At 45.6% G+C, this 24,359-nt stretch overlaps 1 protein-coding gene across 6 annotated transcripts; it reads left to right on the top strand.

Annotated features, from left to right (window-relative positions):
* The first annotated feature begins 2,936 nt into the window (after positions 1 to 2,936).
* Positions 2,937 to 14,445, top strand: LRIF1 (ligand dependent nuclear receptor interacting factor 1). Of its 6 annotated transcripts, none has more exons than XM_075115723.1 (5): positions 2,940 to 3,323; positions 6,232 to 6,307; positions 8,585 to 10,103; positions 11,558 to 11,836; positions 13,171 to 14,445. In XM_075115723.1, exons 3-5 carry the CDS (start codon positions 8,598 to 8,600, stop codon positions 13,645 to 13,647), a joined length of 2,262 nt encoding a protein of 753 aa, XP_074971824.1. In that variant the 5' UTR covers positions 2,940 to 3,323; positions 6,232 to 6,307; positions 8,585 to 8,597; the 3' UTR covers positions 13,648 to 14,445. The 6 variants fall into 6 exon arrangements, with proteins under 6 accessions (XP_074971820.1, XP_074971823.1, XP_074971821.1 ...); XM_075115724.1 differs by lacking the exon at positions 2,940 to 3,323 and adding an exon at positions 5,867 to 6,116; XM_075115719.1 differs by lacking the exon at positions 6,232 to 6,307 and having other exon boundaries at positions 2,937 to 3,137.
* Positions 14,446 to 24,359: the final 9,914 nt, after the last annotated feature.

Genomic DNA, 24,359 nt, shown 5'->3' with positions numbered 1-24,359 from the left:
CAGACACATCCACAGCCTTTCCCTCATCCACCAGCTGGGTCACCCGGTCATAGAAGATGATCAGGGTGGTCAGGCAGGACCTGCCTTTCATGAAGCCATGCTGGCTGGGCCAGATCCCCTGGTTGTCCTGCACATGCCTGGTGAGCACACTCAAGATGAACCACTCCATAACCTTCTCTGGTACTGAGGTCAGGCTGACAAGCCTGTAGTTCCCTGGATCCTCCTTCTGGCCCTTCTTGTAGATGGGTGTCACATTGGCAAGCCTCCAGTCATCTGGGACCTCCCCTGTGAACCAGGACTGCTGGTAAATAATGGAGAGTGGCTTGGTGAAGTGACAATGCACTAGCAGGAGTCTAGAAAATTGGGGAAAGTAGAGGTCAGAGATGTAGCAAGCTGAAGAAGTCAGTAGAAGGAGAAGCAGAGAAAGCGTAGGCAGAGAAAGGTGAGTGATATGGTGTGGACTCCAGAGGGTGGTAAACAGAGATGAATTGGGGGGAGAAGGGAAGAATGTATGTAATGGCATGCTTTCATGGGAAAGAGAGAAGAGGGGGCCACTGAGATCACTGGAAAGTCACATTTGCCATAGATGTGTATAGTTCCTCCTTTGCAATGCTCTCCTAGGTTTTACCATTTTGCAGGTCAGGGATTTCCTGAGGATGTTGTAGTTTTTTGCTCAGGGATGCCTCATGGAGGTCTTGTCCAAGTGCTTGTCTAGTCTCCCCTCAAAGCACTTCTGGAGGGAGGGACAGGTAGAGCTTATTCAATGGCAGAGGCAGAGCCGATATAAGTGGGCAGTAACTGAGGATGTATGTTAATGAGATAGTTCGGAAGAAGGAAGTTCTACATGAGTTAAGTTCAAGGAAATTAAAGAATCCCAGAGCTAGCAGCAAGGAGAAGCAAGCACTGAGGGACAAGCAGACTTGCTTCCAGAACAGCAGCTGGGAATAAGAGATCCCAGCAAAGGGGAGTCCCAGCAAGGAAAAAGCACTGGCAGGGCAGTGAGTTGGGTGGAGCCGACAGGTGGAGCATGTGAGAAGGCTGAGGGAAGCTGGGCCGTCAGAGGCACAGTGCCCTGTGCACAGCGCCACCCATGGCAGGATGTGTAAATGCCATTGGAGTTGGTACCGCTTTGAAAGCTTTGCTGCCACCACTGTGTCTGAAGTGGCAAGATGAGCCACATGAGAAAGCCTACGTGCATTTTGATGATATTCGTGTGCCAAATGAACTGGGGGAGGGGGGTGGAATACACTGGAGGCTGAGCAGCTCTGTTCTGCCTTCATGTGATGGTTCACTCAACTCCTGCTCAGATTTCAGCTAACCCAGCTCATGCTAAGGCCTGATGTACACTGACAGGACTGCCATTGGGTCAAAGTAAGAGCAGCACGGAGGGAGCACAGATGGCCAGAAAGAGCTAAAGGCCATGATGCAGCTGTAATCACCTGCAGATTGCTGCCTCCTGCAGCCATCATCTTTTGTCGGGCAGTTTCATCAGAATTTGCTGGCTTGTGGAAATGGTACAGACCAAACCTCCAAGCTGAAAGGTATGAAACACTAGTTTACCCCAAAAGTTTCTGAGGCGGATCCAACCACAGCTGGACTGCTGAGGCTTTCATGCATCCCAGTGTGATACAGGGAACGCCTGCACTGTGATGGAGGAGGAAGGATGAGCACTCTCACTGTTGGCTTGGTAACTAATTATTCTTTTTTTTTTCTTGCTTATAAGAGCATGAATTAAAAGTTATGTGTTATAAGTTGTGAAACCTTATGACTTCGGTGTTGAATAAGAGAATTCATGTGATAGACTAGTCTGGGCAAAGGGGATTGAGCCCTGTTTGTCGTGTTTGATTGTTGTATTTCTTAATGAGCTAATGAAATAAAGTTTAAATGACAGAGCATGCTGCCATGTAAATTTGAGAGAACCAAATGGACCGTGTTGGAGCCCAGCTCAATATGGATGGTGAGACAGTAACAGCATTTGTGCCTACAGTGTGACAGCTCATGTTCAGTCCTGTTCAGCGTCTTTGTTAATGATCTGGATGACAGGACAGGGCATACCTCAGCAAGTTTGCAGATGACAGAAAATGGGGAGGGGTGGCAGATACATCAGAAGGTCATGCTGCCTCGGCAGGCTGGAGAGCTAGGCTGAGAGGAACCTCATGAAGTTCAACAAGGAGAAGCACCAAGTCCTGCAGCTGGGGAAGAACCTGTCCCTGCATGAGTATATGCTGGGGGCCACCCAGCTGGAAAGCAGCCCAGCGAAAAAGGACCTGAAGGTCATAGTGGGCACCAGGTTGAACATGAGCCAGCAGTGTGCTCTTATGCACAGGCAGCGAGCGGTACCCTGGGCTGCATTAGGCAAAGCATTGCCAGCGGGTGGAAGGAGGTGGTCCTTCCCCTCAGCTCAGCACTGGTGAGGCAACACTGGGAGTGCTGGATCCAGTTCTGGGCTTCCCAGTATGAAAGAGACACACACTGGAGAGAGCGGGACGAAGAGCCATGACAATGACGACAGGACTGGAGCATCTCTTGGGTGAGGAAAGGCTGAGAGCGCTGGGGCTGTTTGACCTGGCGAGGAGACAGCTCAGGGGAATCGTTAATGCCTGTGAACACCAGGGGGTGCAGCGAGGGCAGCGCCAGCCCCTTCCGTCCCCAGGCCCGAGGAGGTGACGCGGGGGGGGGGGGGAGGGGGGGGAAGGGGCAGGCCTAGGGCTGCCCCTCCCCCCCCGCGGCCATGTCCAGCCTCGAGACTGGCCACGCAGGAAGCTGTTCATCTCCGCCACTAACTACTTCCGGCGTGGGCCGGAAGCGCCGCCGCCGCTCGCTGTACCGTTTGCGGCCGCCCGGCGGCGCCGCGCTCTACTTCCTCCCTCTCTCGGAAGTAGCCATGGCGGAAGTGGCCGCCGATTGGTAGCGGGGAGGCGGGGAGGCGGGGAGGCGGGGGCCGCGGCGGGGGCTGGTCCGGGTCCGCGGCAGGGCGGGGCGATCGGAAGTGACGCGCCGCTCCGCGGCCCGGCCTGCCGCGGCCGTTATCCGCCGCCGGTGAGGCGCTGGCGCCCCCCGCCCTCCCCCGCCATGTCCAGCCGCCCGCTGGGGGCCCCGCGGAACCGAGAGGAGCGGCCGGGCAGCGCCGCGCAGTTGTGAGTACCCGGCCCCGGGCGGCGCGGTGCGGCGCGGGCCGGCCCCGGCGCTCGCCCCCTCCCGGCGGCGGGCTGAGACGGGCGAGCGGCGCCTCCGCAGACGGGCTGCCGGCATCCCGGTCCCGCTGTTCTCCCGGACAGCCCGGGAGAGCGCCCGGCACGGCCGAGCAGGGAGAGACCCGCCAGGTATGGTCCCGCTGCCCTCCTTCCCTCCCGCCTTCGGCGGGGCCCGCCGCCATCCGCCCCCGTCCCGCGGCGGGGAAGGGGCGAGGCGCCGGTGTCGGGGCGTGGGCCGGGGGAACGCCGGCCCTCCCGGCGGAGGAGTGGGAGAGGAGGAGGAGGACGATGGGTGCTGGCGGAGGGCGGAGGGCGGAGGGCTGAGGGCGTGCCGGTGCCGCCGCCACGCCTCCTCCTGCCACTCCTGCGCCCTTCGTGCCCCTCGCGCCTCCGCCCTGGCATGTGGCACGCTCACCCGGCTTGACGTCACTTGTGCCTGCGCTGTCGGGGGTTTGTTTTTGCACGAGGACAGAGAACCCGTGGCGCTTTCAGGCTTGTGCCAGAGATGGCCGGGAAGCTGGGAAAGGGAAGGTGGATGTGAGATACAGGGCTTTAACTGTTTACAGGAGCGGAACGGTTTTACGCGAACCTGTTAATTCGACTACAGCACCAATGTGCAACCGTAGACCCTGTGTGAGCCAGATGATACAGGATCTTATCCTGCCAAGGAAATGTTCTAGGCTGCCTAAGACTGTGTGTTTATGTTCCTGCTTTAAACTAGCAGAAGCTCAGCAGGGGCTGACTGCTTGAGTTGTGGTTTGGCTCCTGATGCATTTCGCTCATCTCTCGGGAGTTCTCCGATTGCTGCAGCTATTTGGCGAAGCGTTTCGGGTTAGCTTGTTAAAGCCACGGGCTCTAGAGCTGTGGGGTGTAGCTCTGGTGCTGTTGATGTTCTGTGAAATTCTGCCAAAGGTTTTATGGCTGAAGGGGGACCTGGTAATTGATAAACAGAGCTTAGAGTAAAGCACGGGGACCAGTTCTCAGCAGTTAGCGCATTCTAGGATAATTTTCATACTCAGAGGAATATTGCACAATGGGTGAAAGTGTTTCCATCCAAAATTATTGTCAAACAGAAAATGTTTTCTGCCATTGTTGAAAGAATAAAACCTCAAGCCATTAGGAAAGGCTTGGACCTAAATTCTGAGCAGGATTCCTCCCTTCATATGCAAACTAAACATAAATTTGCAAATTTCTTTCAGGTAATAGTAATATTTTATTGCAATATTTAGCTAATACATGGATGGGATACAGCTATATAAAATAAATATAGACTACTATAAATTAATTTTGATTTGTCCCTGGGTGTATGTTTCCAATTTATAATGTCAATTTTGCTGCTTCCTGGATTCAGCTTAACCCATTAAAATAAATTAAGTTGGTTTTCTGATGTTTGTAATGGCTTGTAGTCCCTGTTTGATTTATTCATATTCATAGAAGATGAAAGTTGTCTCTCAAGTAATAGCTGGGAGTAAAGGCAGACTAAAAAGTAGCTTGCTTCTGCCAAAAGGGAGTGCTTCTTCTGACAGCTTTGAAGTGTAATTGAACTTTGAGCAAGTGTTTCTGTCTTGTTTTTTATCTGCATTGATATATTTCTTTGAGATAGTGTGATCATGTTGTCTGTTGCAGTAATGTTTTGGGATGCCCTGCTGGTTGCAATGGATTTGGCGAATGGCTTTATTTACTAAGAATATTCTGAGGGTATTTTTGCTAATGCAAAGATTAGGGTCAGAAGATTAATTTTGAAATACTTGGTATTTTGTTAATTGAGCCTTCTGCTCAGTAAGAGTAGTAAAGAAAATGGGATGAGAACTTTAGACAATAAAATTGGTGTGTCTGGTCATACATATAAGTGAACGCATCTATTTCAGTGACGAAAACAGGAATTCTGTTTCAACTGAGGGAAATGTAGGCTATTCTTTTTATTTTTCTAGCTTGATAGAAACAAATAAATGAATAAATCTTCCTGTTTCTTTTTCTTATCTCTGCTTTTATAGCTTGCTTAATGCCATTTTCATTGAAATGAAGAGGAGAAAGAAAACTACTTCAGTAATTATGGGGAAAATCCCAAAGTACAACTTGGCATGATTTACAGAATTCTTTTTTTTTTTTTTCTTTTTAGGAATATAAATTAGCCTATTCCTAAACTAAATTAATCTGACACTCTTAAAGGGGGATGCTGATGGAAAGATTTTTTCACTCTGCTTAAGGGATTTTTAAAACAAATTCTTCAAAGAAACAGTGGCCTGCAGAGTGAATTAAAATAGCTTCTAGCTCTCCTCTTCATCACTCAATAATGTATGAGAAAGCTGAAAATGCTTGATTTTATTTTGATAACATGAAATGTCAGTTCTGGTTATTTCTTTGTATCACCTGGAAAAGGCTTTAGTGATGTGAGATATATATGGTGAAGCATTTTCAACTTATTTCTGAAATAGCAAAAGCATCTAAAAACTTTGACAGTGACATCTTTCCTTCCTCTTTCATAGATGTTTGCGTAGAGATGTGTGAATACAACTTGCTAATAGTTCATCTGAACACTTCCTTTCCTTCTTTCTGGTCTTTTAGCTTGTTGTAATTCTGCGACCCTGCAAGTACCTGTTATTTGTTTCAAGTAAAAGAATGTTATTTACCAGAAAACTGTAATTTTGGGGTTTCTTGCTCTTTTTGCATAGAGTGTGAAGATAGAAAGCTGTGGTTGTCTTCTGTAATCATGAAAAGCAGAATGACCTGGAGTTCAGACAGACTGGATTTTTTTAAAGGAGGTTTTTTCCTCAGCCTGCTTAAAAGATCCTGTTTGTAGCACAATGTCAAAAGAGTTTTTTTAAGCACATCGAAAGGGAGCTGGACAGTGACTCATGGTAGAAACGAGAAGAGTGGAGGTGACCACTGGAAACCAGCTTTGCTGCTGAAGAAAATATTAATGTAAATGTTCTCTATCTCATCTCTCTTTCTCTCTCTGTTTTGCTTGCTTCCTCTCTCTTTGATTGGCTCCCCCTCCTCTTTCCCAAAAGTTAGAGGTATTCCCTTGCTTTGGCAGGTGGAGGAACGTGCCTCCTTGGAGGTGTCTTCTGCCCTTTGATGCCTATTTGCAGTGCTAGTTAGTTTGAGTGGAGGTAAGTGCCTGTTTGCTCTGTAAAAGCTGAAGTGGGTCAGCAGTTCTGCGTCTGTGGAACTTGTTGAAAATTTCTTTCTAAATTTGCCTTCAGAATATTAATTCTTTTATATAGAAGAGTAGTTGAGACTGTAGATCATGGGGTTATTAAAGAAGCATTGGGAGATTCAAAGCATATAACAGATACAGATGGAAACACTGTCCAGGAGCTCAGTGCTGGTCTTCCTAATTCTGCATTATCAGGAGCACTAGAAGGTTTAAAGTGGCTCCAAAAGTGAGTTGTTCCTGCTTTAGCTAAGTTCAGTCATACTAATGTTTCAAGTTGTTCTTTGTTTAAGCAAAAATATTTCTGTAAGATCTCACCCTTCAGTGCTAGTCCTTCTCAGCTATCATTTCTGATTCCAAAACATCCAACTCCGTTTTACTACTAAAACCTCTGATGGCAGCTTCCACTAGGAACTATGTGGCATATTGCCCATGTTTTTATTTTCAGTACATTATTTTTATAACAAAAGTATTGCAGAATTTCCTGTTCACTGCACTGATAAATCACGTAAACGTCTGCTTTTTCACACAGTATGCCTAGAAGTGAGGCATTGCATCAAAATACTGGATGTTGGAGTTAATTCTAAGGTTACAGCGAGGAAAGCTCTGCATGTCTAAAGCCTTTGTGTTTTAGACAGACAATAGCATGGTTATTTATGTCGACCACCAAGGGGAATGTGACCCCTCACTCAGACTGTAGCAGGAACTGTCCAACCTTGGGAGTGAAGAGCATCCTTGTGACTTCTCACATGATGGGAAAAGGCAATGTCTTGACTGACTTCTTGAGCAGATGCAACGGTGGGATGCATGAATGATATCTCCTACTCATTTTGTTCCAAGCTGAGTTGGGAGCCCATACTGTAAGCTTCACCGCCAGAAAAAAATGCCAGTGTTTTGAAACTACTTGACAGTAAACAGAACACAATACTGATGTCATCTGGACTGGGACTGGGAAATTATCTCAAGTCCATGTTATCAATGCATTTATTGATGTAAAAAGTCAATAGGACAGAGTTAGAATGCTCTTGGTGACTGAAAGTTGAGTTGGCAGCTTTGCCTGTTAATCATTCTGGATCTTATATCAAGACCATGAAACCTACTTCCTGTTCACTTGGTCTCTTCTTTAGTAGTGAGGGGAACACTGTTTTGATCATGTATGTCTCAACATGTCATGTTGCTTTTGCAGTGCTTTGGGCATTAGATTGTTCTTCTGAGAGCCCAAGAGTTCTTTGGGGAAGATGCCTGCATTCTGGCAAACTCACTTGAAGTGGGAAAGATTCTCTGTCTTGCAATAGACTTGAAAAATCTTGGCATTTGAAGCAGTCACAACTAACTTTCGGTTTGACAGGGTTCTATCTGTCTGCTCTTTTGAGTTCATATCTTCACCTGCAAAATGCCCGTATTTCCTCTTCAGATTTCACTGGTGTCATATCCATTCATTCCTCCTACTTTTTGAAGTTTCTTCCTTCCTAGACTTAGACTTATATTCTCATAAATATATGTACCTTGATAGCATTTGAGTTTTTTTCCCTTCATCTCTTTGAAGATTACCATCTTTGTAGCCTATATCTGCCTAAAGAATGAGCGGCCGGGTGAGATGTAGGCATATGAATTGGTCACCCTACATCCTATTCCAGAAAGTAAATGTATTCTGCATCTTCATTTATTCTTTTTGTATGTATGTGTCTGAAGTGATTTCTGCTTCCATCTTGCCATGCAACTAATCTGCCTGTATTTTTCTGAAGCTTTCCTGAAATTCATACTTCATAGCACTAAGCAGGGGTATTAATAGTAACAGGGACATGAGAAAGCAAAAAATAGGGCTTCTTTGTGAAATCTGGATACAATGTTTTTCTTTTTCAGAACTAAAGGCCCTATAAGTAGAAGAGGGGGATAATGTAATGTGTTTTCCTGGGTCTTTTAACTTATTTTTATCTGAAAAGGATGCCATTTCTTGCCACGCTATGATGTAACAATTGGACGTTATTTTCAGATAGTCTGTGGTATGCTGAGCTGCTAATGCAAAACGTGCACTAAGTAGATCAGAATTATTTTTGCCAGTGAAGTTCCTGAAGATTAGATCTGGCATTTTTCAGTAGTTAATCTGCTTCTAAGGCGTAGCAGTGCTGGGTATACGATTCACTGATGCACATTAATTAAAATATCTATGCTGTATTCATTTATGCTATCTTTCGTTTTTCTTTTCCTTTTCTCGTTTCTTTGTTTTGTTAAGCATTGCAGGCTGTATGTACCGAGTAGTTCAGACGACGGGACCAGATGGAAAAAACCTTCTGAAATTAATTCCAATTTCTAGACCTTCTGGAAGCTTTGTGCCAATAGTTCAGTCTTCAGCCATGCCAAATAATAATTCTAAAGCAAGTATTTCTAGTCCAGTCCATCTTACTTTTAAAACACAGCTTGCCAGTGCTACTGCATCTTCATCTGTTAAGATACCTGTTTTTCAGTCTCCTGATCCTGGAAAGATTATTCTTACAAGGACATTAGACACACAGGAAAGTGTTAGAACAGGTTCTGAAAAAGAAAGCTTAATTCCAAAATCAGCTGCTAACATCCAGAGCAGTTGTGTTTCAGCTGATAGACTGTCTTTGCAGAACATTGCTGTAACAAGTTCATCTAACCAGAGTAACACTGCATACATGTTGGTAAACACAAAAGGTCTTCCAGTTGCTACGAAGTCTTCAGTACTGCCCTCTGGCCACCACATCCAAATACCAGCTGATGCAGAAGTGAAGTCTGTCCCAGCTTCTTTTTTGCCACCTGCAATACAGCAAAAAATACTTGCAGCTGCAGCAACAAATGTGTCTGGAGGAGCTGACAGTACAAAAATGCCGACTGTTATCTATGTGTCACCTGTGAACACAGTGAGAACAGTAATTCCCAAGTGTTTGCAAGCCATTTGCTCAAAACCTGCCACAGAAGTTTCAAAAACATTAATAATGACAACTACACAAACAGGAAATAGTTCTTCCCTTGAGACAGTAACATCTGATGCTCAGCAGTGTCAGCAAACTCCAATGAAATGGATTGTGCAAGAAAGTCCTCAGTCATCAGTGCCATGCCTTATTCCAGTAAAGTCATCAAATAATGTGGCTTCCAAGATCTTGAAAACTTTGTCAGACACGAAGAATGTAGAGGTTAACTCTGCAAATATTTTACCACTCTGTTCTAGCGGCCCTGGTGCAAGCCAAACAAAAATGACACATATTAAAGATAACGCTCTGGTCATGTACAATGGGAAAGTCTATTTGTTGACCAAAAGAGGTTCTGATGGTCTGTCAGCCCAAGCTGACAAACAAGCATCTTCCTTTTCTGATGCTTCACTTAAAAAGGAGACATCCAAGCTAATTGATTCTTCTGCGGTCAATAAAATGACCAATAAAGTAGTGAATCTGGTATTGTCAAAAAGCAAAGGAATGGTGCTATCTCAGCAAGATCCAAAACCATGTACAGACTCAAAAAAGTCTTCACCAACTGGCTTAAGAAATGATTTAAAAGCTGCACCTGCAGCTCTGGTGACATCAAGTGCTCATCAGCAGAATTCCACTCTGAACCAGAGACAGAGTTTGCCCTTCACCAAGAGCATTTCAAGTGGAGTGACCCCTGCTACAACAGTAGGGACACAGGAAAATGTGTGCCAAAATGGCAAAGAAAAGATTCATTCCCCCCAAGCAGCAAGTACTCGTTTACCTCAGTCTAAGCAAGAGTGTGCTTTCAGTGAAGATTGCCAAAAGGTAACTCTCTCAAATACACATGCCCATCTCAGTCTCTGCTAGATTGTTATATGGTCCTGGTTCTATTTGAATAAAATGGCTCTTAATAACTTCACAGATTTTTGTAACCAGGTATCCTGTCACTGGAAATGCTAGTCTAAAGTGTGATTCTGTTAATATTTTTTTTCTATAAGATTGCACTACGCAAGTGAGAAAATGCAGAAAGAAAAGGAAGGGGCAGGGAAAAGATGACTTTATTTCCTCAAGAGAGAAATTTTCGGTAACAACTGAAACTATAGGAAAGTTGTTAATTGTTTGAGCCCTGGGAGCTATCTGCTTTCTAATGTTGTTGATGCCACTTGTCACAGCACAGCCATTGACTGTTGTAGGTGTGATGTAAGGTAGAGAAGTGTGCAGCTACACAAGAAGAGAACAAGGTGGAAGAGCAGGGTTTGTCATCCAGAGGTAAACTCTGGTGTTGCACTAGGTCAGCTCCAGTCTCTGCTAGTTTGGACAGCCAAAGGCAGGAGCTGCAGTTTTTTCCTTTCAGGCTATGATGGGGAGGCATCCACCTCCTTTGACTCATGGTTTCATGTGAGGCAGAAGAAACTCTTGAGAGCTTTAATGGCTTTGCCCCTTTAGGTTGGACCTACATGTTCTTTTAAGATCATAACATTGAAAATGTGTAAAAAGCCCTTAGCCTCAAATCCCACAAACTCTGCCCATGAAGGATTGTAGGTCAGTTGCTCAAGAAGCCAGAATGGCTTTGCCTCCAGATAAAAAATAATCATTCTGAAGCTAGTTTATACTTGCTTGTATTGACCAGGCAGGAGAGAAATGTCAGCTGAGCATATTTGTGCAAATTTTAGACATTTAATCATTGCAACAGACTCTAGGGCCTCTTTTTTGATTGTTCTTCGCCTGAAAAAGGGTTAAAATTGGTTGTTTTCCTTTAGTGCTGTGTGATGCCAAGTGTTAGCATTCTCATTTGCTTTAACCTCTGTGAAATATAGCATATCAAACGTTTGCTGCTTTTAGTCTGTAAATTTGCAAGCCCGTGGATTGCCAGACATACTGATGTGGGACTGGACTTGAGGATCAGAAACAGATCAGGTTACAGTGAGGTTAGATATGAGAGATGGCTAATAGCGCATATGAAATGCATTCAGCGGTCTGAAAGTGACGCAGTAAAGACACTGTCTGATCTTCCATCATCTTCCTTTGTTACTTTGAAGTTCTAGAACAGGCAATTCCCTTGTTGCTTCTTTTACTTCTGTGGTTTACTAGTTGGATATGTATATAATTTCTCAAAATTGGCTTACCTGTGTTAAATGTAACTCGTGGAGTATGGCAGACAAATGTTCACCTCTCTTTTCTAGTAACTGGTTTTTAGTTTATATGTACGGGGAAGTGGGGAGAGAGAGAGAGTGAGACAGAGTGTGATTGATGGCTCTGTCACTGTTTCTATATTTCAGATCCAGTGTGAAAAGATGAATTCACCAGGAAAGGTTGTTCAAATCAAACACCAAGAGAAGCCACATTGGAAACAATACTTGGAATTAAGGAAAAAATTTGGTCTCTCTAAGGAGGAGAGGGTGTACCTTAAGAGAATACCACTAAGGGCCTCTAATGAGAAACCAGAAGAAAGGGTTTCTTCCAGTAACAGCTTGAAAAGGAAAAATGATTCTTGCTGTTCATCATCATTAGATGTGGAAATAACAAACCAGCATCAGGAATGTGTTACAGAGGAAAAGGTATCTTGACATTTTTCAGTGCTAAAATGTGTACTGCAACACATTCAGAAAGCAACATATGTATAGTCAGTACAGAGCTGTGTGTTTGTTTGGACCCTCCTATCTCTGGATTTGTCAGGGCAAGTCAGTAATTGTTATGGTCCCTGTGAGAATTGCTCCTAGAACTTGTTTGTGTACTGCACCAGCGTTGTGTGGTTTCAGTACCACTTGAGTACTATTTAAGAATTTTTATCCTGTTTTCTGGGTTCCACTGGAGGAACTTTGAAAAACAAATGCTTTGAAGAAGACGGGACCCTCTAGTGGTGGATGAACAGTCAAAGGGATAGTCTTTATTGGAATAAAAACCATACCTCTGTATCCTGATTTGTATTTAGCCTTCTGCAAACCATTACATTTTTCTCGTAGCGCAAGGGATATAAGCAGAATAGCAGAAGAATAATTTCTTGTGAGGCTTTACCCTTGAGTTTCAGGTACTTGAGTTTCACTTGAGAATCAGTCAAGTGCCATTATTTCAAGGCACTTCAGTTACGTGACTAGGTGTGGCTGACTTCCAAAGAAAGGTATCCGCTTAGTCATGTGTGGTTTTATTAAAAGAAACTGATCTGTGTACCTGTCTAATCTTTAGAGTTACAAACTTAGTCATTTGTCATTGGCTAGGAACTTGCTTGGGTGCTTCTGGGAAAGGTTCTGTCAATGTAAGGACTTCCATCTTAATGAATTAAAATGATTTTATCCATCCAAAGTAGTTCTGTTCAGCCACAGTGTTCTAAATTTTCTGTTGTATGAGTCTACTCTACCCAGTCAAAGGCTTTCTCAGGTTTTAATAATTCTGTGTTAAAAGCCCTGCTTTGAGCAGATCTGCTGGCTGCTCTTAGTAGAGTGCATTAACATTTAAATAATAAACAGCTGGGAAGAATGCAGTCTTGTAATTATTGCTAATGTTTGAGCTTTTTGGAAGTGTAAGCATGAAGAATTCTTCTACATTTTTAATTTCCCCACTAAGTTAGATAGAAAGCTTTTTGTCTTACACTACAGTTAAAGAACTTATGCAGCAACAGGAGATGATAGGTATGCTTAGGAAAGGCAGAAGTGCACTTGTTGACTAAGGAAGGAATTCAGTGTTCTGGAATTATTAACTGGGAATCTTTGGTAGAAAAATATTGAACATGGAAGTACATTTGCTCAAATTGCTAAAAGAAACATTTTCCATATAGTATTTCTAAGAAGCTTGCAATAAATAACTTGTGATTTGTGCTTAGTGAACTGTGGTGTTATAATGTAGAATGATGCTCAGTTTAACAGAAGTATATTTTGTATGTTTCTTTTCCGTACAGGTAATTGCTGATCTGGAGGATGATTTGACTAAGAAAAGAAAAATAATATCCTCACCACTGTCAGACAGTGGAAAGAGAAGGAAAACTTCAGTCAACTCAGCCACAAGTCCAAGTTCAGAAAACGCCAGCTCGAGTTGCAGTGTACTTAACAGGAGTGTTTCACCTCCACCAGTCTTATCACAGCAAAGTGTTTCCACAGACATTGTTACATCGTCTATAGGGGGAGACTCTAAGCAAGACCCGTACCCTCAATATAGTGATGTTACAGACTCAAATATTCCAGTTTTAGTGTCTTGTGAAGAGGATACTTCAGTTCTTGAAGGTTCTTTCAGAGATGATGCTTTCCCTTCAGCTCCCCCAGACTTGGATGAAACAATACGGGATGAAAAAATAAAACGACTTAAACAGCTCTTAAGAGAACGAGAAGCGGCACTTGAAGAGGTGCGTAAAAAAAATGCAGCAAAGCTGAAAAACTGAAGCTGGCTATCTGGACCATATTCATCCTCATGTCAGTGACTTCAAGAAGAAATTCCTTGTTTAAACGAACATGAATATTTCTGGTAGATGGAAGATCTTAATTAAATTTACAGTATGTGTGGATTTAGAAAAGTATAGGTTCTGTGTTAAATACCAGAAATAAAAGCCTTGGACCATCAAATTCTGCTTCTGGGACATTATATGAATCAAAGAATGCAGAAGATAGGCGTTTTTATTCATGTATTCTCTATATTTTGAATTGAGGAGTTTCTGTATTAGTCCTAGCAAATAAACTTTCCCGCTTTGGAATTCCATGGCCTGTCTCTTAGAAAGTGAATGTAAATTGCAAACCCCAATTGTAGATATTTTTTTGTTTTTCTAATGTTTTATAGTGCATGACAACCTTTATGAATTCCTGAGAACTGTCAATTGTCATAAAAGGTTGATGGTCAGTGTTTAATAAATGCTGTTGACGTCGCCTGGGAATTAGGCTTTAGGCAGTGATAATGCAGATATTTATACAAACCCTCTGACAGATGTGAAGACGGAAGCAGTAGAACCCCCTGCTGACAGCTGTCTAGATATGTGCCTCTTACTGTTGTTATTGTAAGTCTTTATAAGGCCTTTGCCAGTTTTGCAATGTTGAAGTTTTGTTGTAGGGTTATTTTCATGGGGGGGGGGAGGAGGTGTATTTTTTCTAAACAGTTTTATGTTGGATAGTATCTTGTTGAAGCAAAAAAAGGTGTATTTCTTTATCCAGGGGTGGTATATTTAATAATTCTTGATGAGTATCTTTTCCATTGATTTGTTCAGTCATTATGTGAACATGTCTCCTGCTATGTTCATTTGATGCTACCTTAGTTTTGCATTGAAGACAACGTGCACTCAAACTGTCTTTGCCATCGTAATTTTTATAGATCTTCAGCGTATTTTCCCAGTATATTCGGTCATGCGCTGTATGGATGCCTTTTACTACTCTCTTGTCCTTGTCATTGAATCTTGTATGGCCCCTTTGCAGTTCTTCAGTCTTCATTGCTACAGCCATGAATAACTGTTTTGCTGACATAATTTGTCGTTGTTTTTCTTGTCCACTTGTCGTTGTATTCAACATCACTGATCCCTGTAGAACTCCATTGCTGATTTCAGTCCATGGGACGCTATTTGATGCTATTCTTATTTTCTGTATTTTAATCACATTTTCATCTGCAAGGTTTTTCTCTGTTATGACATGGATGCCTAGTGTATGTATAGGCTTTTGACAAAGGATGTTGCCTTGGAGACATATCTTTGGAGAGCCTAGCAGATTGTATCAGCCTTGTGTTCCCTACTAATACGCATCTTGACAGTGTGAAAAACTCAGGTGGATTAGAGAGGCAGGACAAACTTTCACAAGGGAAGAAAAAGACGGTCTCTGCTCTGAAGAGCTTGAGATAGGCCAAGTGTGAGAGAAGATGATACACCAAACATGCAAGGGTGAGTGAAGAAGGAAGGTATATAATGGAACTAAACTCTTTAATGATTGAGATTACTGTGTAAGAGGCAAGTGCCTGTGCTAGAGCAAGGAGGTAAGGGTGGTACTATCATGGTCATCCGTGGATTCACTGTCTATGGCGTGAGTCTTGGGGGCAGAAATCCCATAGTTTAGCATAGGGAAACAGGCACCCAATGAAGGGCTGATGCACCACGGAGAGAACCATGTGAATGAATTGGGCCTTGTGACCTAGGTCATCATGCAGCCCAAGTACTGCAGAGCTAGGAGCATGTGCAAGACAGCCAAGCACCTGAGGGAAGGGCTGTGGCGGTTGGACCAGTGACCTGCAGCCTGACAGTGAGGCTGAGTTGGTTATGGAGTGGGTGTGTACAGATGGTGTGTCTGTTATTGGTAAATGTGTGAAGCAAGGAGGCAAATTTATGGTAGATAATTTTCTTGAGCAGCCAATGATACCAGCGAGGAAGATATCTGCAGTCTCATCTGTGCTTGTTCCAGAAAGTGTAGAAGAAGCATAAGTTTGGCCAAGGCTGCCTGTCAAACATAAGCAGTAGTGAGGAGGCATTTGTTTTGTGTGAAAAGTGGGAGAGTTCACCACACGTATGTTGGAGTGATGGGTTGACCCTGGCCAACTGCCAAGCACCTACCCAGCTGCTCGCTTACTTCCTCTCTCCTGCAGGATGGGAAGAAAATAGAAGTCAGGCAAGACTTGTGAACTGAGATAAAGACAGTTTAACAGGTTAAGCAAAAGCTGCATGCAGGCAAAGCAAAATAAGGAATTTAATTACTGTGTCCCATTAGCCGGCAGATATTTAGCCATTTCCTGGGTCTCAGTGTGAATAATATTTACTTGGGAAGACACATACTGTAACCATGAACATCCCTGCATCCTCCCCCTTTCATTAAGCTTTTATTTGCTGAGTATGACATCATGTGGCATGGAATATCCCTTTGATCAGTTTGGGGCAACTGACCTGGCTACCTCTGTTCCTAACTTCTTGTCCAGCCCCAGCCTACTCGCTGGGAGGGATGCAGAGTGAGAAAAAGAGAAAGCCTTGATGCTGCGCAAGCACTGTTCAGCAGTAGCCAAAATGCTGGTGTGTTGCCAGCACTGTCTGCCTCACAAACCCAAAACGCAGCACCATGTGTCCTGCTATGAAGAAAACTAACTCCATCCCAGCCAGACCCAACATGATGGGATGACAATCAGAAAGGAGATACAAGACACAAGGCTGCTATCTGGTGCTGCGTTCACCTGTTGTGATACTCTTCCAACAGCCATCACTCAGATGTCCTAACTGTCTTCTGACAAGAGTCTTTCCTCTATTTTCCAATGATCTCCAAAGAAATTAATGAAGCCGAGTTCACTTACCCTCTCCTTTCACTGGGAGGATTCCAGGTTTGATGTTCTGTGACATTCCACCTTCTTCCAGAACCTCTTTTACCCTAGCAAAGTGGTCTGTTGGCCATTGTCTGTCTGTTACAGACAATAATGAGATACTGAAAATTTGGAGAAGAGTCCTCACTGCAAGGTTTGAAGAAATGTGACCAGTAGGATTTGGTGGAAAAAAGTCAATGGGCTATTTCCTTGTGATCCAGTAATGGAAAACACTTGGTGCAATTCAGAAAGACGAAGCGAAGCCGTCTATGGAAGAGAGAGAGGTCTTTCTTGGAACAACATAAATGCAAAGTTGAAAGGATCACAGAGAGCTGGGAGAAGCCGCTTGGTGTGCTGACATAGGGAAGATGCGCCAAAAGCAGGAGCAGAGGGACTTCCAACAGCCAAGGACGTTGCAGGCTGTTGGAACTGCTCCTCATCCAGACATTCTCTATAGCATAGATTCTGTTTTTCTGCGCTGTTCATCCTTGAGCTCCTATGATCTGCTAAGAATTTCTTTGTGACAGAAAAACTAGAGTCCTGGAAACGCTGGCTGTGGCCCCAGAAGAGAAAGTTACTGGCAGCCATCCCTGTGTGCAGCCTTGGGTGGCAGAAGGCATCACAGCTACACACCGTGCTTGCTACGTTAGGTACATAGCAATATGAAAACCATGGATTTAGGCTTTGAATGAAAACTGTTACTTTCAAGCAAACATTGAGGAAGAGTCAGTGGAAGACCTTTTAGGAATTTCTGGGTCCAAAGAACAAAGGACAAAACAGATTGGGAAGCAAAGACAACACTGGGCCAGTTGCCAACATCAGCCTAACCTGGTGATTTGGAGTATCTGGACAGGACTAACCACGTGCAAAGGTGTTGCTTTTCAGCTAGACAACAACCCACCACAGCACCAGCATTTCTGTAGGAGGACGCAGATCGTCACAGAGGTCTGTCCCAGCGTTTTAGCCTGAGAGGCCACCTGGAAGCTGGGCACCCTACAGTTCATCAGGTCCAGTTTCTTCCTGGCATGCCAGCAGTCAGCTGCTGGGGGTGGAGGTGTGCAGAAATACTAGAAAATTAGTTGATCTGCCAATACTTGTCATCAGGGATGTGGAAATTCAGCGTTCAAACTGTTTTGGGCAGCGTGGAAGTGACCCTGCATTTCCTACAGTTGTGTGATTTGAGTGGACAAATTGTGAAGGATTTCCAGTGGCACAGTCGGCAGTGGGAGGCTGAGTTTGGCAGAGCCCTACTTGTCCTCTTGTGGACGTGGGAGATGTAGAGCAGTTAACGGTACAGTCTGAAGAGAGCTTCTGGCAAATGGGAAGGGAGATGGCGCTGCTTTCAACAGCAAGACATAGGAGCAGAAGCGGCTGGTGCTGGATTAGTCTGAAGACCCATCCAGCCCGTCATCACATCTCCAGCAGAGGCCAGCATGGAGAAAGAAATCAGAATGGAGACCAATAGCGGATGCCTACAAAATAGTACAAAGATGTAATAATCATGCACAAGACTTCACTGGTACTTTTCATTTTCCAGCTACAAAAAAAATCTCTGAAAAAGACACGGTATCTTTTGTTTTCCTTTGTTATGTTTTCCTATTAACTTTTTGAGGTGAGTGTAACCTGTCCTCAAGACATCACGTCCAAGCAAAAAATTATTTTGTAGACTTTTTTCATCTTACTCTTCAGTCTTCCTTTTCCTAGACTGGGAAACTCTGTGTGGGTGTCCTCTGAAGAGAAACTATGCCAAACTTCTGACAATTTTTCTCACCCTTTTCCATAGCTATCCAGTTTCACCATAATCTTTTTCAGACGGATGGACCAGAACTGCTATACTGATTAAAATATCATTGCATCATGGATTTACAGCAGCATTTTGATGGGTTTTGTTTTGCTCTCTATGTCGCCCTCATAATTTCTTATTTCCAGGGCTCTTTACTATTGAGCTGATATTTTTATGGACTGATCTAAATTTGCTGATCTCTTTGAACACAACGGCTTGTTCAGAGTCATTGTCACGTATGGAAACACAAGGGTTTTCATTTGTTCTATTGCTTAGTTATCTGGTGTTATAGAACATTCTGAAGCATTTCTCAATTTTCTTGAGAGCTATGCTACTGGCAAACTTTGACATTTTGCTTTTCACCTAAATAATTTGTGAATATTGAAGAGTGCAAGCTCCAACAGGAGTATCTGGGACTTCTTCCCTTCATTGAGAAACTGACTGTTGACTAGCCTTTCTTCTCTTAAAACCAGCTGAAGACAGTCCTGGTTTTGCTATAGCAGCCTGGTTTCTCTAAAACTATGGTGAAGGAAGTCCAGGTGGGGGACTGACCACAGATCCCTGTTTAGAGGGACCCAAATTCCTTTGGTAAATGATACTGGATTTGAGGCAGGTCTTGACTGAACCTGCAGAGACTTTGGTTGCAGAGAACTGTAGTAGAGGAGAGAAGCCCAGTCTGGAGAGAGAATGAACAGCCATGGGAGCAGCAGAAGACATGAGCAGCAGGAGGGCTGTGGGAATGGTGGGGGTTGATGGCACTGAGACTGGCAGGTCATCAAGACCCAGCACATCTGAAGACTGCAGCAACTGAAGACTTCCAGCTCAAGGAACTAATGACAGTCTGAAAAAAAAGGCAACAGCTTAAAATGAAGACTCAAGCCTTTAAGAGATGATGGTGGAAGATAGGGTAGGAGTCACAAGACACCCAGACAAGAAGGAAGAGGGTGTTAACTCAATCCAGATGGTTCACAAAAGTAGGGAGGGATGAACAGACAAAAAGATCCATCTGTCAGCTCCTAAAGGAGGGCTGCCCTCAGCCTCCTCTGCTCCAGGCTGAACAAACCAAGGGACTTCAGCCGCTCTTTGTATGGTTTCCCCTCTAAATCCTTCACCAACTCCGTGGCCTCCTCTGGACACTCTCTAGTGGCTTTATACCCTTAATGTCCTGTGGCGCCCAACACTGCCCGCAGCACTCGAGGTGAGGCCACACCAGTGCAGAGCAGAGCGGGACAATTTATTTCAGCCATTTCATCTTGTACTCTTGCAGAGTTTTTTAAACACTAGGGTTCTTGTTGAACATGGGAGTATAATCCTGTTCGTTCATAAACTCATTACTTCTCATTGGTTTGATTTTAAACTTCTTACCCACATCTCCGTTTCAGACAGATCCGTCAGTTCCCTGTGATGAAAGGATGGGAACCTTTCTGGGCTTTTCTGTCTGGTCACGGATACCAATATCTTAATTTTTTCTGATGGATTTTGGAGACTCGTTTTACATCTTGATCTTAAAAAGCTTCTGGCCAACTTCCACCGATGTTTGAAAACACGTTTGTTGTCCCTTAAATCACCTGCTCATTCGGACACAAGCTCAATTTATCCAAGGCTTTTTTACCTACATCTAATGGCTGCCTTAACCCAGTTGAGCCACACTGGCTGCCCCCTCCCTCTCCGAGTCTTTTTGGATTAGGTGGCACACACTTGTTCCCTAAACAGTCTCCAGAAACTTGCATAGATTTTGCCTTTTGGGCTAATCCTTTTAATTCTCTTTTTTGTTTAATTGATGATGGCCTTACTTGCTAATAATTTTTCTTTAAATGATAATAATAAAAAAAGAATAAAACCGTTGAGACCTTGTTTCAATGCATAAAGGATGAGTCAGCTGGAACAGTTTCCTTCTATAACACTACAAGCTCCTGCCCCATCTTCTCATGCTTCTCTGAAGACAATGCTCCATCCTTGCCATGTTCTCTGTTGGCTATTTTCTTTGCATTTTTACCACATTGTTCTTGCACATTCTTCTCTCTCACTAAAGCCGCCCCCCAAGCCGGCAGCCTCCATTTGGCGTTGGGTGGGAACACATGCTTATTTTTGAACTCCGCCTCTCACACCTGACAATGGTTAATGCAATCTGACAAACCTGAGCTCTCCAGATGGATGGACAAGGATTCGCCAAGAATTTGAGTGGCTGCTGGTTGTTGCCATTTCAGCAGGTTTTTCCTCAATTTTTAATAGACATGTTGTGTTAGCATTCCTGTCAGTCTTCCCGAGGGCTGTGACTCCTTGGCGTGCTTCATCTCCAGTGTTCAGCTGCTGACAGATGCCTCCATCCTTTGCTGTCCTTGCAGCAGGGCGTGGGGCTCATTTCAGGAGTAATGCTATAGAGCCGCTTTGTGCACCAAGAGTGTGAGAAAGCCAGCCCTGTTTTCAGTTGTGGTCTCACAGGAAGACACTGGTATCACGTAGGTGGTGGTTTCTCTAGCCCAAGCCTGGTAAGTTTACTGCAGTCAGCAAGGAGCAGAGGAAGAACCAAGTTCACAGGAACTGGCAGGGATAAGAAGTACAAATGCAGCCACTCCTTAACAAGGAAATGCTGATGAACTCAGTAGGAGTTGACTGAAACATCTCAACTTCTTTGGGAGCAGCAGGAGTGGGGCTACTTCCAAGGAAGCATGAGGAAGGGGTCACTGGGACACAGGCAGTGTCCCCAACAGCCAGGGAGCTGTGCCAGGTAGACAGAGCAGGGTGGTGGTGATGGGGTCCACAGTCAGCCCCAGGCAAGGTGACAGGATGGATGAGGTTCTGGGTCCATCCAGGATGTTCAGTCAGGAGCAGCAGCAGATGGGAGCGGAGACATGGCTGACTGTGCATTTGAGGGCCACAGAGGAGATCAGGTTGGACAAAAGCTACCTACAGTCTAAGTCTAACCGCAACATAAAGCCCGGGGCAGAACCAAAGGCAGGTCTACCCACAACATGGCTCAGGCCAGGACTGGGTGCTTGTGCCTGGGCTCACATGGAGCTCCTGGGCTGTGGGCAGAAAGTGTGTATAGAGGTCCCAAGTGAGGCTCGTCAGGGCAATTAGGGTATGCTAATGCCCTCAGGAGCCTGTAAGTCCTGTAGCAGTGAGGGGAGCAGATCCTTGGGTTATGTTGTGGTTTAGCCCCAGCCAGCACCTCAGCCCCACACAGCCACTCGCTCACTCCCCCCATCCCAGTGGGGTGTAATTGGAAAAGCAAAAGCAAGAAAACTCATGGGTTGAGGTAAGAACAGTTTAATAATTAAAATAGTAGTAGTAATAGCGGTAATGATAATAACGATTATGATGATGATAACAACAATGGCAACACTAATAATAGGATGAAAATAACAAGAGAAATGAAACCTGGGGGGAAAAAAAAACTCCAAGTGCTACAACCGCTCACCACCCACTGGCCGATGCTGCTGGTCCCTGAGCTGCAATCGCTGCTTTCCCCGGCCAGCTCCCCCCAGTTAATATACTGGGCATGACGTCATATGATATGGAACATCCCATTGGCCAGTTTGGATCAGCTGCCTTGGCTGTGCCCCCTCCCGTCCCAGCTCCTTGTGCCCCTGCAGAGCATGAGAGGCTGGAAAAGTCCTTGCCTAGTGTAAGCGCTGCTCAGCAGCAACTGAACATCCCGGTGTTATCAACAATATTCTCATCCTAAATCCAAACCGCGGCACTGCACCAGCTACAGGGAAGAGAATTAACTCTGTCCCAGGCAAAACCATGGCAGGCTGACTGCTTGATTCTTCAGCCTTTCCTCAGCCACCTCGGTATGGCCATGCTGACCCTCCTGCAGGGGGACTGGCCATCCACAGCCTTTAGTAGGAGAGGTGAGACCTGGCCCAGCCCCCAGGAGCTCTCTCCTGTTTTGGTGGGAGGGGGAGAAAGGGGCAGCAATGCTGTGGGGTTGTGCAGTTCTGGAGTGATCAGGCAGGAGCATGGAGCTGTTCATCCCTGTCCCCTTGGTAAAGGGTGAGAGAGGAGGAAGAGGGTTTTCTGTGTGTTGGGGAGGTTGTTAAATAGGAGAGTTTGATGCTCTGAGGTTGAACTTCTGTGGATCTGAGAAACTCAACAAGTGGTGCTGAGCTGGGTGGGGGGAGCCTTGGGGTAGCTGTGGGTTTTTAACTGCAGGCTCAGGAATGTGCTGTTTTAGGTAGAACTCAAGCTCTTCCCAGAGCTCAGGCTTCTGATTTCCCACAAGTGGACCTGGTTAGCTTGTCAGAGTGCTGCTGCTGCTGCTAGAGAGAAATCTGGGGCTCTCTGGAGCAGGAATTGCTCCCAGGGACAGCCTGTCTGATGTGGTTGTCAGGAACAACCTTCCTGTGCTTGACAGTTGTTCATGGGAGAGGCAGAGATGAAGGGGAGGTGATGCCAGGCACCAAGGGGAAGGAAAGCCCTGTGAGCAGGCAGGTCCTGCTACAGCCTTCCCGAGAAGCTGCATGGAGGAGGTTTTTGTTTCTCCCCTTCCGTACCAGGAGAAGGGCTCGCTCCCTCCTTCCCAGCAGGGGTCAGGGCTCTGCAAACACAAGGGAGTACCTCACTGTCATGACAACCTCCTGGTTAAGCCGTCTGCCTAATGAGGCTTAAGCAAGGCATAGAAAAGGGGGTTCTGGTAGCCAAAACAGATTCTTTTCTGGGCTGTAGCAATTAACCAAGAACTGGGGTTTGGGTATTGCCTCATTAAAGAGCGTGGAGCCAAGTGTGCGACTCCCCAGGGAGGCCCTGATCCCTAGGGATTTATCAGCAGCTAAAACATCATACTTGGGGAAACCTTTCCCCAGTTGTAGAGCCCTGGGGGGTCTCTGTGGCTCCATGTTGATCGTATCTACTTGTCGTCTTACTCCACTGGCTTCAGGAGTGCCAACGCTTGCTTTCACCACGTGAACTGGCTGAACTCCGGCTGAACCAGGCAAGTGCACTACTGCGATGGAGACATCCTGTTCTAATCTGGGAGAAAGAAGTTGCCCAGGGCAGCTGCTGTGATTTCCAGGTGGCCTTTGGATTAAACTCCTCTTCTGATCCTTTACCTGCCCCTCCAGGGGTTGGAAGATGCCAGCATAAACTAATTTGGCGTGGGAGGAAGCACATGCTAGAGCTTATGTAGCTGTGACTTGAGCAATAATTTAGGAAGGAAGCTGGGCTATTCCCGCTGAACAGGGCTCAGAGGCAGCTGTTGATTGTGTATTCTGCAGGTCTGTTACTCTGCTCTACTTCGATGGAACTAGAGCAAATGTGTGTTTTTAAGGCTTCTGGCTCGGTCCGGACACGGCCAGAGCACGTGGGAGGTCGTCCCTATGAAAGCACTCAGTACCAGCCCCCAGCATGTGGCGCCATACGACAGCTTTTGGGAGCAGCAAGAGGCGTGAGCAGCTGGCTCTTGGGTTGGAGGCTGTCTCGGGGAGCAGCCCGGACACCAAGGCTACAAGGACATGTGACATGCTCTGCCCTGTGCTCGTTCACGAGCCGGTGCTTCTCCCTTGGGCAGGAGTCGGGCTGCGTACTCTGACTCTTCCTAGACTTGTGCAACAGGGACGCTGCGTGTGGATTCGTGGAGGAACCTGTCCCTCAGCTCAAACAACTGTCTGGAAGAGGGAGGATGGAAGGAATCGTGGAGCAGAGTGGTTTGGCCCCAGAGCAGCCCCTGCAGGTCGCTGTTCCCGCTGCTGCTCCGTGCGACTCCTCTCCAGGATCAAACCCATGGCTGCACTCCCAGCAGGAGGAGAGCTGCTCCCGCTGGCGCTGCCTCCTGTCCCCTGGAGGAAGCTGTGGCGTAAGGAGGGCTTTCCTTCTGGGTCACTCAAAGGATGAGGGGCTCCGGGGTCCTTCCAGAGGACCACAGCGTGCAGGCGACGGGCTGGCCCCAGCTGCCTCAACAAGGGAGCTGCAGGTGCAGCAGGACGAGGCTGGAGCCCAGCACCAGGCTGGGGGCTCCGTGCATCCAAAAGGACTTAACTTGAGGAACACTGGAGAGAGCAGGGCAAGGGGCTGAGGGAGGTAAAACTGGGGGCGCTGGAAGCAATGAGGAGACACAACCC

The sequence above is a fragment of the Phalacrocorax aristotelis genome, chromosome 21 (genome assembly GCF_949628215.1).
Source record: "Phalacrocorax aristotelis chromosome 21, bGulAri2.1, whole genome shotgun sequence".
Taxonomy (NCBI): Eukaryota; Metazoa; Chordata; class Aves; order Suliformes; family Phalacrocoracidae; genus Phalacrocorax; species Phalacrocorax aristotelis.
This window is presented reverse-complemented; position numbering and strand designations above follow the sequence as displayed.